We start from the raw sequence: 12,579 nt of genomic DNA on the forward strand, positions 1-12,579 counted from the left end.
TACATGACAAAACGGCACCGTTTCAAATTTAGTTAAGTTCCCCCTCCCCTCGCGTCCTTCTTGAGCTCTCTTCTCTCTCAGACTCACTCTCTCTCTGTCTCTCACTCTCTCGTGCTCTCTCAATCTCTGTCTCTCTCGCTTGATCTCTTCTCTCTCTCGCAAAACTGCACGAGCACCACCGAGACTCCACCGTTGTTTGAACTTTGCATTTTGCAACATCGCATTCGCCAACACTCAAAGGTAAGACATCTAAAATCCTAAATTTTATTTTTTGAGCTTTGGATTGGAGATTGGAGGAATGAAAGGTTGAATCGGAGATGGAGGATGAGAATGATTGTGAATTTGTGTTGTGAATTGATTTGTGCATGTGTTTGAAATTTATCTCTTCTCTCTGTTTGCTTTTTTTTTTTTTTTTTTTTGTAGTTTGTATTTTACTATTTTTGGGTGTTCAAATTTGGAACCCTAAATCTTTCCAAGACTTGGTAAGAGAAAACTAGTTGTCATTCTAGCTGTACATGGTTTAACAAGAGGAAAACTAACATATTTTTTTCTCTTTATATTAAACTCTCCTTACATTTCTCTATCTTTTATTGTGTTCAATATGTTAAACACTATTTCGGATTTCTGGTTAATCTTTTGATATGTTAGATGGAACAAAGCATAACATTGCACATCATTCTAACCAATGAGGGGGATGAAGAGTTGTGACTGTGGAGTATAATATTGCATATCATTTTCTAATAAGCGTTGGTTACATTTCTTTATTTTATTTGTGCTAGTAACTGGTTTATGGAGGAGTGCTCTTGGAGTAGTTGAACTAGCTCTAGACCTATCTGCTAAAAACCAGTAAACCTAGATAGAATTTAGGATAGAGTACAGTGGATTGAGATATTCAAATTTCTTAACATACTCCACCTTGTGAATACAATTGAAATCACAAGGGTAAATTTTTAAATAGAATAGTCATAATATGGGTTGTTCAACATTTACTCTATTCAATAAAGTCATTTTACCAACTCAATGTGTATATTTTTATGGTTGAACAACATAATCTCATTCATTTGATTCAAAATCAATAGTTATGATTTAAACTCCACAAGGATAGACTAATTGAACCTCTGGAGGATCCTATTCGGTTTTCTTCTTGGTTAATTTTGGAATGATATTTACCATATGAGTAGGGTTGAGTGTCGACTTTGTGGGAATTAGTATCCAGGATTCCGACTCCGACTCTAAAAAATGTTAGTTATATTTCTTTATTTTATTCATGCTAGTAATCGATTTATGGACGAGTGTTATTTAATGTTGTTGATATAGCTTTACAACTATCTGTCAAAGACCAATAAACCTAGATAGAAAATGAGATGGAGTACAATAGATGTTCCAACTTCTTAACGTACTCCATCTTGTGAAAGAATTCAAATCACAAGGTTTAAGTTTTAAACAGAATGGTCTTTATTTGGGTAGTTCAACATTTTATAGTTATTAATTACCACATTTTACCAACACGTACAATGTGTACATTTTTAAGGTAATAAATGTTGAATCGCCTAATTTCATACATTTAATTCATAATCAATAGTTGTGATTTAAACTCCACAACGATAGACTACTTGAACTCTTGGTGGATCCTATTCGATTTTCGTCTTGATTAATTTTGGGATATTATTTATTGTATGAGTAGGGTTGAGAATCGACTTTTTCTGAGTCAGTATCAAGGAATCTTACTCCAACTCCGATTTAGTTTGACTCTTAATCTGAACTTCAACTCCAACTTTGAATTACCAATAATCCGATCCGACTCTATTGAAATGGGTTGAAAGCCGGATCGTAGTTGGACTTGATCTTTCTTTTTTTTTTTTTTTTAGAAATTTGATAAAGGACATATTTCCAGGACTTGGTAACATAAAACTAGTTGCCATTCCAATTGTACACGGTTTAACAAGAGGAAAGCTAACATTTTGACTTTTTAAATTTAAACTCCCTTTATATTTCTCTATATTTTATTGTGTTCAATGTGTTAAACACTCTTTCGGATTTATGGTGAACCTTTTGAAATGTTAGATGGAATAAAGCATAACATTGCACATCATTCTAACCAATGTGAGGAATGAAGAGTTGTAACTGTAGAGTATAATATTGCATATTATTTTCCAATAAACATGGGTTACTTTTCTTTATTTTATTTTTTCTAGTAACTGGTTTATGGATAAGTGCTCTTGGAGTAGTCGATCTAGATCTAGACCTACCTACTAAAGACCAATAAACCTAGATAGAAATCGGGATAGAGTACAATGGATTGAGATGTTCATATTTCTTAACGTACTCCACCTTGTAAAGAAATTGAATTGCTAGGGTTAATTTTTAATTAAAATGGTCAAAATTTGGACCGTTCAACATTTATTCTAATTACTTAGCACATTTTACCAACTCAATGTGTATATTTTTATGGTTGAACAACCTAATCTCACTCATTTAATTCAAAATAAATAGTTGTGATTTAAACTCCACAAGGATAGATGACTTAAAACCTTTGGAGGATCCTATCCGGTTTTCTTCTTGGTTAATTTTGGAATAGTATTTACCATATGAGTAGGGTTGAGTATCGACTTTGTGGGAGTTTGTATCCAGGATTCTAACTCCCACTCTAAAAAACATTGGTTATATTTCTTTATTTTATTTGTGCTAGTCGTCGATTTATGGACGAGTGTTCTTGGTGCTGTCGACCTAGCTCTAAAATTACTTGCCAAAGACATTGAAACCTAGATAGAAAATAGGATGGAGTACAATAGATGTTCGAATTTCTTAAAGTACTCCATCTTTTGAAGGAATTGAAATCACAAGGGTTAAGTTTTAAATAGAATGGTTTTAATTTGGGCAGTTCAGCATTTTATAGTTATTAGTTAGTAGTTACCACATTTTACCAACACGTACAATAATGAGATGAGATGAAACACTTTTACTATTCAAATAGGGCCTTGTGCTTTCGACTTTTAAAATTCCATAACATTTCAAATTATCTTAAATTTATGATCATTCAACACATAAATGGATGATGTGATTTAGCCACAACAAGTGACATTCGTTTGTGGGATTATTTTTGTGTAATTTATTTATGGTTAAAGTATTTCTCTTAATGAAAATATGACAAAATGTTATAAATTAAAGTAGGAGTGTTTCTGGCCTATAAAACCTCATGTACCGAAGGGTCTTTTGTGTGTTATAAGGGTTGTATAAATAAAAACTAAATGAAAAGTAAAAAAAGCCCGAGGAAATTAAAATTATTCGAATAATTATAAAAAAAATATTTAAACAATGTTTAGGTGGCAAGATAGAAGCAAAATATGTTGCACTGAAAATTGTATGGGTAACAGATGATTCTGAGGTCTCCAAAGTTCTCTTTTGTTGTTACTTTGATAGTGTTTACTGTTTAGCTCTATATATTTTGATAAAATTACAATACTTTTGTAATTATTTTTAATAAATATCTTCCATTTAAAACATGATTATAAAAAAATATATATAAAAAGGGCAATTGATCAGTTTCCTATACCCGCAACCCTCGTCTGTTTCGGATGCTACCACCGGGGGAAAAGTAAAACGTACATTGTGGACTTAGAAAAGCCATTCAGCCCCAATCTAAGGCTTTTTAAAGCAAACTTGAAAAAGTTTAAGAGGGGAAGTAATCATATCCAAGACCAATTCAACAAGGAAAGTCGGTATTCCATTCCTTGTTGCTTAAAAATCATGTTTCAATTAAAATACGCTTTATGCGATCCTACTCCATGAATAGGTAAAGCACCATTATCATGGCTGTTTGTCTGTGGCATTAGTCATAGTTCAATAGGCCTTGATGGAATCCTGTTTATGGTACATTCATCGAAGATTCCCAGAAAAGGAAAAACAGCCAAAAGTTACAGTTCAATCCCAACACGAGAGAGAGAGAGAGAGAGAGTACAAATAATATGCTTAAAACTACAATTGACATAAACTAAAACATAAGTTAAATTAGCAAAGCCTCCACTCGCTAGCTTTTTCAATCAGTACTTGTAACATGAGCTTATATGAAGTTCAGAAACTTGAGTATACACAAGATTGTCACAAACGACGACTCAAGGATCCTGGTGCAGGTTTTCTTGTTCTGACAGACTGTTAAAATCATGGTCATTCGTATCAGCATCATTCTCCACCATTGAAGCAGTTGTGAAACTCCACACAGAAGCACAATTTTCATTGCCTACATGAAAAAAGGTAACAAATTTTTAAAGGGAATTAGACTCCTCAGTGAGACCAGAACAAAAGTAATCAATAAAATACCAAAAACACATACAATATTCCATTCTAATGAACCAATCTTGAATTCTGTCATTCCATCAGAGCAAATGAAGTTCAGAATACATCAAAGCCAATCTAAAACTTTAAGAGGCTTAAAACAAATGTGTCGAACGCCAATTTTACCATGCTTTTAACCCTACTGTCTTACAACTCAAAATGCTGCTAGACATTAAAACAAAGAAATTGACTTTTGACTTCAATAAATCATATGTATATTCCATTACCATTCCAATCAAAACAATAGTATACTAAACAATAGTATACTAAGTGGCAAATTGACACCAGCACACTCTAATAGTCATAAAAAGATGCATTAAAACTCCAAAGGTGTTTTTGAGAAAATAAAACAAAAACAAGCTCGATAGTGCAAGGAAAGACATTGCAAATCTTAGAAACATCTCCAAAATAACATAATTTGCAGCATTAGAGTTACTAAGGTACCACTCAAAGGCACATCCTCGTGGACATCATCAGGAACTACGTATCTTCGGTGGCCTGATGAGGAGGCAGCCATCGGCAGATATGGATGGAAAGAGAACCCACTTATAGTGTCTGTAAAGTGAAGAGGACAGATCAAAACTAATCAGTTCTAGAACAAAATAATGGTATATGCAAAAATTTAATCAGCCACATTTTAAAGGTGAAAAATCAAACCTGATGCAGCTTGAAAACTTGATACCCAATGCCCGGTTTGAAGATCGTATATATGAACGAAACCATCCTGAAGCCAAAATGCAATAATAAATAAGCAACGAGTTTATTAAAATGGGATGCGAATTTAGTAATATCATGACATTTGGCACAGAGAAAATGAATAGAGGTTACAAGGGTACCTGACCACCTGTACCGAGGTATCTACCCAAGGGCTCAATATCAAACAATATCCGCTGGTTGGTATACTCCGATGATCTATACAACCTAATCACAAGGTGCAAAAGACAAAAAAAAAAGTACTTTAATGTCATTTGTTAGTAACAACAATCTTGTATCAATTGCAACTGAAAAGACAGGCCTAAGCATACAAAAATTACACAATGCTGTATCATAATTTACAATATTGGGAAGTCATTTGGGAAATTACAAACTCTTGGTTTCATATATCAATAATAAATCTAATGTTTTGCCTCAGATGGCATTGAAACTTGTTTTCATAAAAAGATATAAAAACTCCTCAGGGTTAGCAGGTTAAAGCAGATAAGAGAGCCAGGCACGCATCCAAAACGCTCCCCCTTCAATTTTTTTTTTATAGGTAATCAAGAAGTTTTATTCATAGAAATAGGCACAACCCAAGTACACAGGGAGTATACAAGGGAAATCCCTAGGTATAGTTTACAAACGAAAGTAGAAAATCATGGACATTTAGTCCATTACAAACATTGGCCCCTAGGTATAGCTTACAAACGAAAGTAGAAAGTCATGGACATTTAGTCCATTACAAACATTGGCCCCTCCTTTTATTATTTGGATAAGCACCTACTTGCTCTTTTTTAATGCAGAAGCAGGAGAACATGTCCTATTATAATCACAATTTAAGATCAAGATTTCATTTTCTTCAATGAATTTTGAACTTAAGTGTGGGGATGTTCCAAAGCTCTAAGAAACAACTTTGTTAGGGGGTTGGCTGTGACTGTTCTTTAGTTGTTTGTATATTAGTTGTTCATATATATACGCCATATGCTAAAATCTTAGAAGAGAGAAGGAAAAAACAGAGAGCTTCTCCAGGTTAAATGAAACTACTTACTTGTACACAACATCAACAGCTTTGCGTATATCCCAGCACAGTATATAAGGGTCCTTCAAGGAAAATATTTTTTACAAGTAAACAAGAATTTTATTGATGATATAGATAGGCATAGCCCAAGTATTTGACACATGCAAGAGTGACAACTAAGCATGAGTGTCTATTGATACAAGGAAATCATGGTAAGAGCCCTTCAAGGAGATTGAATGTCAGAAAATCTAAATTTAACATTGCTTGGATGAAAAATGGACAGATAAACCAATCACATTTGATCAAAAGATGCTATTTATGGGCTCAAAGGGAAAAGTTAATTATCTAACAACTTGAACTGAGAGATGAAACATTTAAAATATTTACCTTGCGGCCTCCTGTATATAAATAGTTTCCATCTTTTGAGAACTGGACCTGTGATGGAAAATTATTTTTTCCTTTATTCTAGTTAGAATAATTAAAATGAAGTAAATAATGGGAACACTGACTTACATGTGTAATCCCACCTTCTTGACCATGCAAAACATATAAAAGTTCCATATTATCTTCTCTATATATCGCAGTTGTCTGACTGTAAGAACCCATAGCTAGCAATCCACTCTGAGTTGGGCAAAAAGCCAGTGCAGATACAATGCCTGTAAATAGTATATATATATATATAATTAAAAAAAAAGCAGGATACATCATTCATCATTACATTTGTCAATAGAAAATTTCACTAAGGCCCCGTTTGGATGTTAAGATGGTCTCAACTCATCTCATCTCATCTCATCCAAACACCACTCAAACATAAACACTTTTCAATTTCAAATTTTCAACTTTTTCATCTAATCATTACAACTTTCCCAAACTTCCAAAAAAAACACAAAAAACAATTCAACTTTTTCAAATCCCAAAACAAAAAATATTAAAAAATAATATTTTAACTTTATAATTTTTTTATTCAACTTTTTCTCTCTCCTTTCCCAAAACCCCATAAAACATTTTAACTCAAACCACTTCACTACTATTCACATACTATTTCCATCTCATCTCATCACATTTCATTTCATCTCATCTCATATCAACATCCAAACGAGGCCTTAGGTTGCTAAGAGCAAGTACCTGTGAGGCCTTCTTTATTCCCTTGAAGCGTTGAATGTTGTTTAAAATCTCTACCAGGGCGATGTAGGTCAAACACCCTAACAGCTTTGTTGTATCCAGCAAATATCCTATGTGACCAAAAATCATTGGATCATCTGTTAATTGGCACCCAAAGACAACGTCCATGGCATGTATACACCCTAGTTAGAGTGCTGGTTTATATGAAACAAGAACTGTGGGGAAAATTTAAAGTCAATTATAAACAGAAATTTTAAATGATGCACCAACCACAGTTCCATTATAAAATATTAGCATCTCATTGGAGTCGAAAGTGATAATTACATGCACCGCAGTCCAAGAGTCAATGCCATTTTAATTCTGATATAAAAGCTGAAATGGAGCACTTCAAATCATGTACCATCCTAAAAATCTTGCTTACTTCGTCCCAGTGGGATTGAATGCAATTGAAAATGCAGCCGTTATTTCGTCCATGGAATCATAAGCCCGGTATGTGCAACGCAGCTGAAATTTCAGTCAAAGGCAATGGTCATTAATCAGATATATTTATATAGAAACCCTAAATAATCAAATGAGCATGCAAACTTCAAAAATGGTGATCTGAATATACATGTTGTGAATGTTAAGGGTTGGAACCACAATGCCTTTATGATGCAGGAAAGGAGGGGAGAACCCATGAAATAGCCTGAATAGTGTTATGCAAGAAACCCTTTTTCACCAATGGAAGGTCAATTTCTTAAGAGCAGCCCACAATTGAGAAATGATTTTATCGTAGAATGTTTTAACCTATTGTACTCTTCTAGGCCAAGGATCGGAGGTGGAGACATGGCCCTTTGAAGCCCTTCTAAGAAATTGAAGTTTGCCATCTGGTCATTCTATAAGGTTCTCACTATACAAGAGAGAAAACATTTTCCTTAGAGAAGTATTTGAAGGACTATGGGGCCCCGTAATGCAGCAGCTTTTGTCTGGAAAACTTCTTTAGGAAAGATCCTTGTTGTAGATAACCTAAGGGAACATTGGATCATTGTGGTCAATTGATGCTGTATGTGTAAATAGAACGGTGAAGTAGATCATTTGTCACTTCTATGTGATGTTGCTCGGGCTCTCTGGAACAATTTCTTTGGCAGGGAGGGGTAAGCATGGGTCATGCCAAAAAGGGTGGTTGACTTGCTTGCATCTTGGCGAGGTCTGTGTGGCAGTCCACAAATAGCAACAATAGGGAAGATGGCTCCCATATGCTTACCATGGTGCATTTGGAGCGAACGAAACAATAGACTCTTTGAGAACCTTGAGCAAAGTATGGATGAAATTAAAAATTTCTTCTTTAGCACTTCTTTGGGCTTACACGATAGACTTTAACATACTAAATGTCCATGATTTTTTCTTTATCAGCTTATAATTCTAACTAGGTTTTTCACTTGTATATAACCAATGTACTTGAGCTATGCCTTGCCTTAGAGCCCCTTTTCAAGTCTTAGAGCTTGCTATCTTGCTAAACCACCAATCTCATTTACATATAAGTAATAATAACTAAGCACCTTGCCTGAAGTAACATCCCAAAGATGAATGGGATGGTCACGAGCAGTACTTGCAAAAACGCAGCTAACTGGGTCTGAAATGTAAATCAATACTCATATCAAACTTCCATTTATAATATCATCAGTCAATTGCAAAAGCAATCTATGTAACCACAAATATATATATATATATATATATAAGTCATAGAAAAAGAAGAGAGATTATAGAAGCACCTAAAGCAGACATATACGGATACCAACAGAAGTCGTACACAGACTCTCCCTCATTCATGACAAGGTTTGCAGCATAGGAATCTGCATCTTAGAGTTGCAAAATAAATTCATATGTACAAAGAAAAAGTAAAGCATGTGATCACAACAAACTTAGGTGAAAAGAACCCAAAATTAGCTTTTATACATCATTTGAAAAAGTCAGGATTCTTGTTAAATCATTCTCAGTGAAGTGAAACTTCAGCAATACACTTGGAAAGTAGTACCCCTTAGTCTGTCTTACTTGAAACCATCCTTAGAGAGAGCTAATGGAATAGTGTAATAAATTATAGTAATGCTACATACAATCGTAGAGTGCCCAAGCACCACGCAATCATTTTGAAAAAGAGTTGGGACCTACTATTAAAAAATTAGTTTTTTTCATGTGAGTCCCGTATTTACTCATTTTTTTCAAAGAGGTTGCACAGTGCTGCGCACTCCGTGACAAAAAAATATAATTTCTCTAAATTATAACATTCATATATTGGCTAAGTGTAAACTTACCTTCATCAGAAGCTGTATAACAATTGCTAACATCACCATCACTTCCATAATCCGGTCTATTAAAGAAAAGAAATACTCAGTAATTTAAGAAATTATCCATTATCTCATATAATGCATCAAAATGACACTAAAGAATTAGGAGAAAAAACCAGTCTTCCTAACCATAGTCTTACAAGTTCTCTCTCTCTAGCATTCTCGGAATAGCTTTTTACCTTTAAAAATAAAATCAAGAGAATTTTTTTTCCAAAATACTATCATAGCAGCATCTTATCCTTTGTTTTTGGTCTTTTGAAAAAATTACCATTAGCTCATGACACACCAACAAATGACACAATAGTGCATATAGAAGCATGAGCAAAAAAGGATGATATGTTATAATTCAAAACGGGTGATAATTCATTGGACGCGTTCTTAACATGCTTCTTAGGAGTCCACTTCTAGCATTCTCAGATAATATTTTCTTTGGTCTCTTTTCTTTAAAGCATTAAATTCAGACTTAAAAGCAAGAAAATTGATTCCAAAATGATACCCAAGCAGCCTCATTTCTTCAAAAATACAAGTTGCATTGCTCTTTCGAACCGTGGAATCTCTGTAAATCATTAAAAGAAGGGAAGAAAAAAGGCAAATAAACAGTATAAAAAACTCACAATGTGAACGTGCGAAGTGTATTGTCCTCAGAGCTTGTAAGGAAACGCGACCCATCCGGTGACCTTCAACCTCAGAAATAAACTCAAAGTCCAAAATGCTAAAAAAAATTTAAACTAAATTTAAAAACGAAAAAAATTGGTCGGAGTGCAGTAGGGAGATTACTATATGTACCATTTTACGCCTTTAAGAAAATTGTTAGGGTTTGTAGCAGTTCTGTACTGGTGGTAGAAATGGTAGGTTCTATGTGGAGGAACATCGAACCGAATCACAGGCCACGAGTATTCTTCCTGTGTAGGTTGAGTCATTTCTTCGACTCCGGAGGGGGAATCGGACGGGTGATTCTCCTCTTCTTCTCCCACTGCTTCCGTTACAGACATTGTCGACCAAAACGCAGCGTCTCTTTGGCCTCGGACTTCGAGCCTTCGTCTCCGTCTGAGATTTTTGGTATTGGGCGGTAAAATGGTAGTCGGAGCTGCGCCTGCGGTCGACACTGACTGACGTTTAGTGGGTGAAGGAGTCGTTTTTTATTTTTACTTTTATAATTTTTTTTTTATATCTTTAACTTTTTCCTTAGGGTGAGCAGCGGGCCCGCACCGACCATGCAGGGCTCGCTGATCGCAACGCGGCTCGTCCCGCTCCGTCTTTTTATATATAAAAAATTAAATTTAAATATTTATATAAATATTTACATTAAGTCTTATATTATTTAAATATTATTATTATATTACCTTAATCTTCTATACAAAAATTAGTTTAAAAAATTAAGATAATATAAAATATAACTCTAATGTGCTTAAATTCTTTTTGTATTTATAAATTTTGATTTATAATTTAAATTATATTATAATTTTGATCCAAAAAAAATTTTTAAACTTAATAAATCGTGTGGCTTGGGCGGGGTGCAGTTTCGATCCCACCCCCGGCACTGGGGCGGGGGGCGAGGAAGGGTCCACGATATTTCTTATATGTTTATATTTTTAATATTTTTTATAAATTATATGAAATATCATGTTAATGAGACAAAATGAACTGTATAATTACAATGTACAATGACAATATAGCAATTCTCCTGGTAGGGATATTTGAACCCTACAATTTTAGCTAAGAGATAAAGTCAAGAAGGGACTTAGACTCCTAAGAAGGAGATGACTCAGACTCCTAATAAGAGATAGACTCAGATTCTTAAAAGGAAAATGTTTCACAAGGTAAATTGGATTTTATCACTCCAAAAAAATAATCTTTATAAATAACCTACAGGAGGTAGCAAATGGGGAACTTGATTCACTTCTTCTTTATATACATTTACTCTCATATTGCAATACTGACTTTGGCATCGAAGTGTTCCTAGGGCAACTAGTGCCGCCCATTTATTCATAGCAGGTCATCCGTGTGGTTGGTGGTGTGAAACAAGTCCTTAATAGTGGCGCCGTCTATGGGATCTATATAAACTTCAACATGATTTTCACACACCAACCACCACGCAATCGCACAACCGCAATTTCTTAATACCGAAAAGGAGAGTAAGGGAATTCTGTGACTCACGAGAATGTATTCAAAAAATCATATAAGATCTCCTTACTCTGTTATTTTTCTTTTGGTTTACGAACTAACGTTGCATCGAATCAAATATATATATATATATATATATATTATACGTGGAGGAAGAACACATGAAACAAATGCACTACACACATGCACCATACACTGTCTAAGTATGTAGGAAAGGGTACACGGCGTACACCCACTTTCTCCACCATGCGGAAGCCGCAACCACTGGTGACCCACCGGTGATACAATGACGGCGGAGATGTAGTGACAGCGGAGGCTTTCACCTGAAACTCACTGAATCGAAGTGTCGTGCACAGTGTGGGTAAAGAGCAACAAGCTGTCGGAGGCCCACACACCGGCGTCTGTGAGCTTGTAGGGCAACCACCACCCACCAACCATACCGCCAACGATTTCTGTAGCCGGTGGGGTGGTTCCTCAACACCGGTAGCCAGTTGCCTTTGGCACAGCGTGGGCAGAGGGTGCACACTGTCGAAGGACACCAAACTAGGCGTCTATGCGCCGGCTAGCCCAGAGCCGACCAACACCTTGCTCATCGACGTTGTCTGCCGTCGGCGCGGTGGTTCCCGACCCTTGAAGCTCCTCGCCATGCACCTTGTTGTTCTTGCTCGTGCACACCAAAGGAGACCATTCGGCGCCAACTGCTCCTCACCATGCACCTCATCGTTCTCGCTTGCAAGCACCAAGGGAGACCACTTGGCTCCAATTGCTCCTCGCCGTTCTCGCCGTCCTGCACCCGTTACCCACACTGTGCATGGCATGCACAATGCATGTCAGGGACTTTCCTCTCAACATGTCGTTGCCGCAACAGCACACCATGAAGGTTGTGCACCGTGTGAACAATGGGAGCACAATGGTGAGCAACCCGAGGGAACCAGCTCAACCACCACCTACTTCACCAGATAT

At 35.7% G+C, this 12,579-nt stretch overlaps 1 protein-coding gene across 1 annotated transcript; it reads right to left on the reverse strand.

Moving 5' to 3' along the window:
* Positions 1-3,854: 3,854 nt before the first annotated feature.
* Positions 3,855-10,631, reverse strand: LOC108989121 (telomerase Cajal body protein 1). The gene is made up of 14 exons (XM_018962630.2): positions 10,279-10,631; positions 10,107-10,169; positions 9,460-9,515; positions 8,920-9,000; positions 8,707-8,780; positions 7,590-7,672; positions 7,172-7,278; positions 6,560-6,702; positions 6,434-6,481; positions 6,077-6,129; positions 5,169-5,253; positions 4,990-5,056; positions 4,777-4,887; positions 3,855-4,237 (listed from the first exon to the last, which is right to left on the reverse strand). The coding sequence occupies exons 1-14, from the start codon at positions 10,482-10,484 to the stop codon at positions 4,113-4,115; spliced, it is 1,302 nt and encodes a 433-aa protein (XP_018818175.1). The 5' UTR covers positions 10,485-10,631; the 3' UTR covers positions 3,855-4,112.
* Positions 10,632-12,579: the final 1,948 nt, after the last annotated feature.

Source organism: Juglans regia, chromosome 3 (assembly GCF_001411555.2).
Source record: "Juglans regia cultivar Chandler chromosome 3, Walnut 2.0, whole genome shotgun sequence".
Lineage (NCBI taxonomy): Eukaryota > Viridiplantae > Streptophyta > Magnoliopsida > Fagales > Juglandaceae > Juglans > Juglans regia.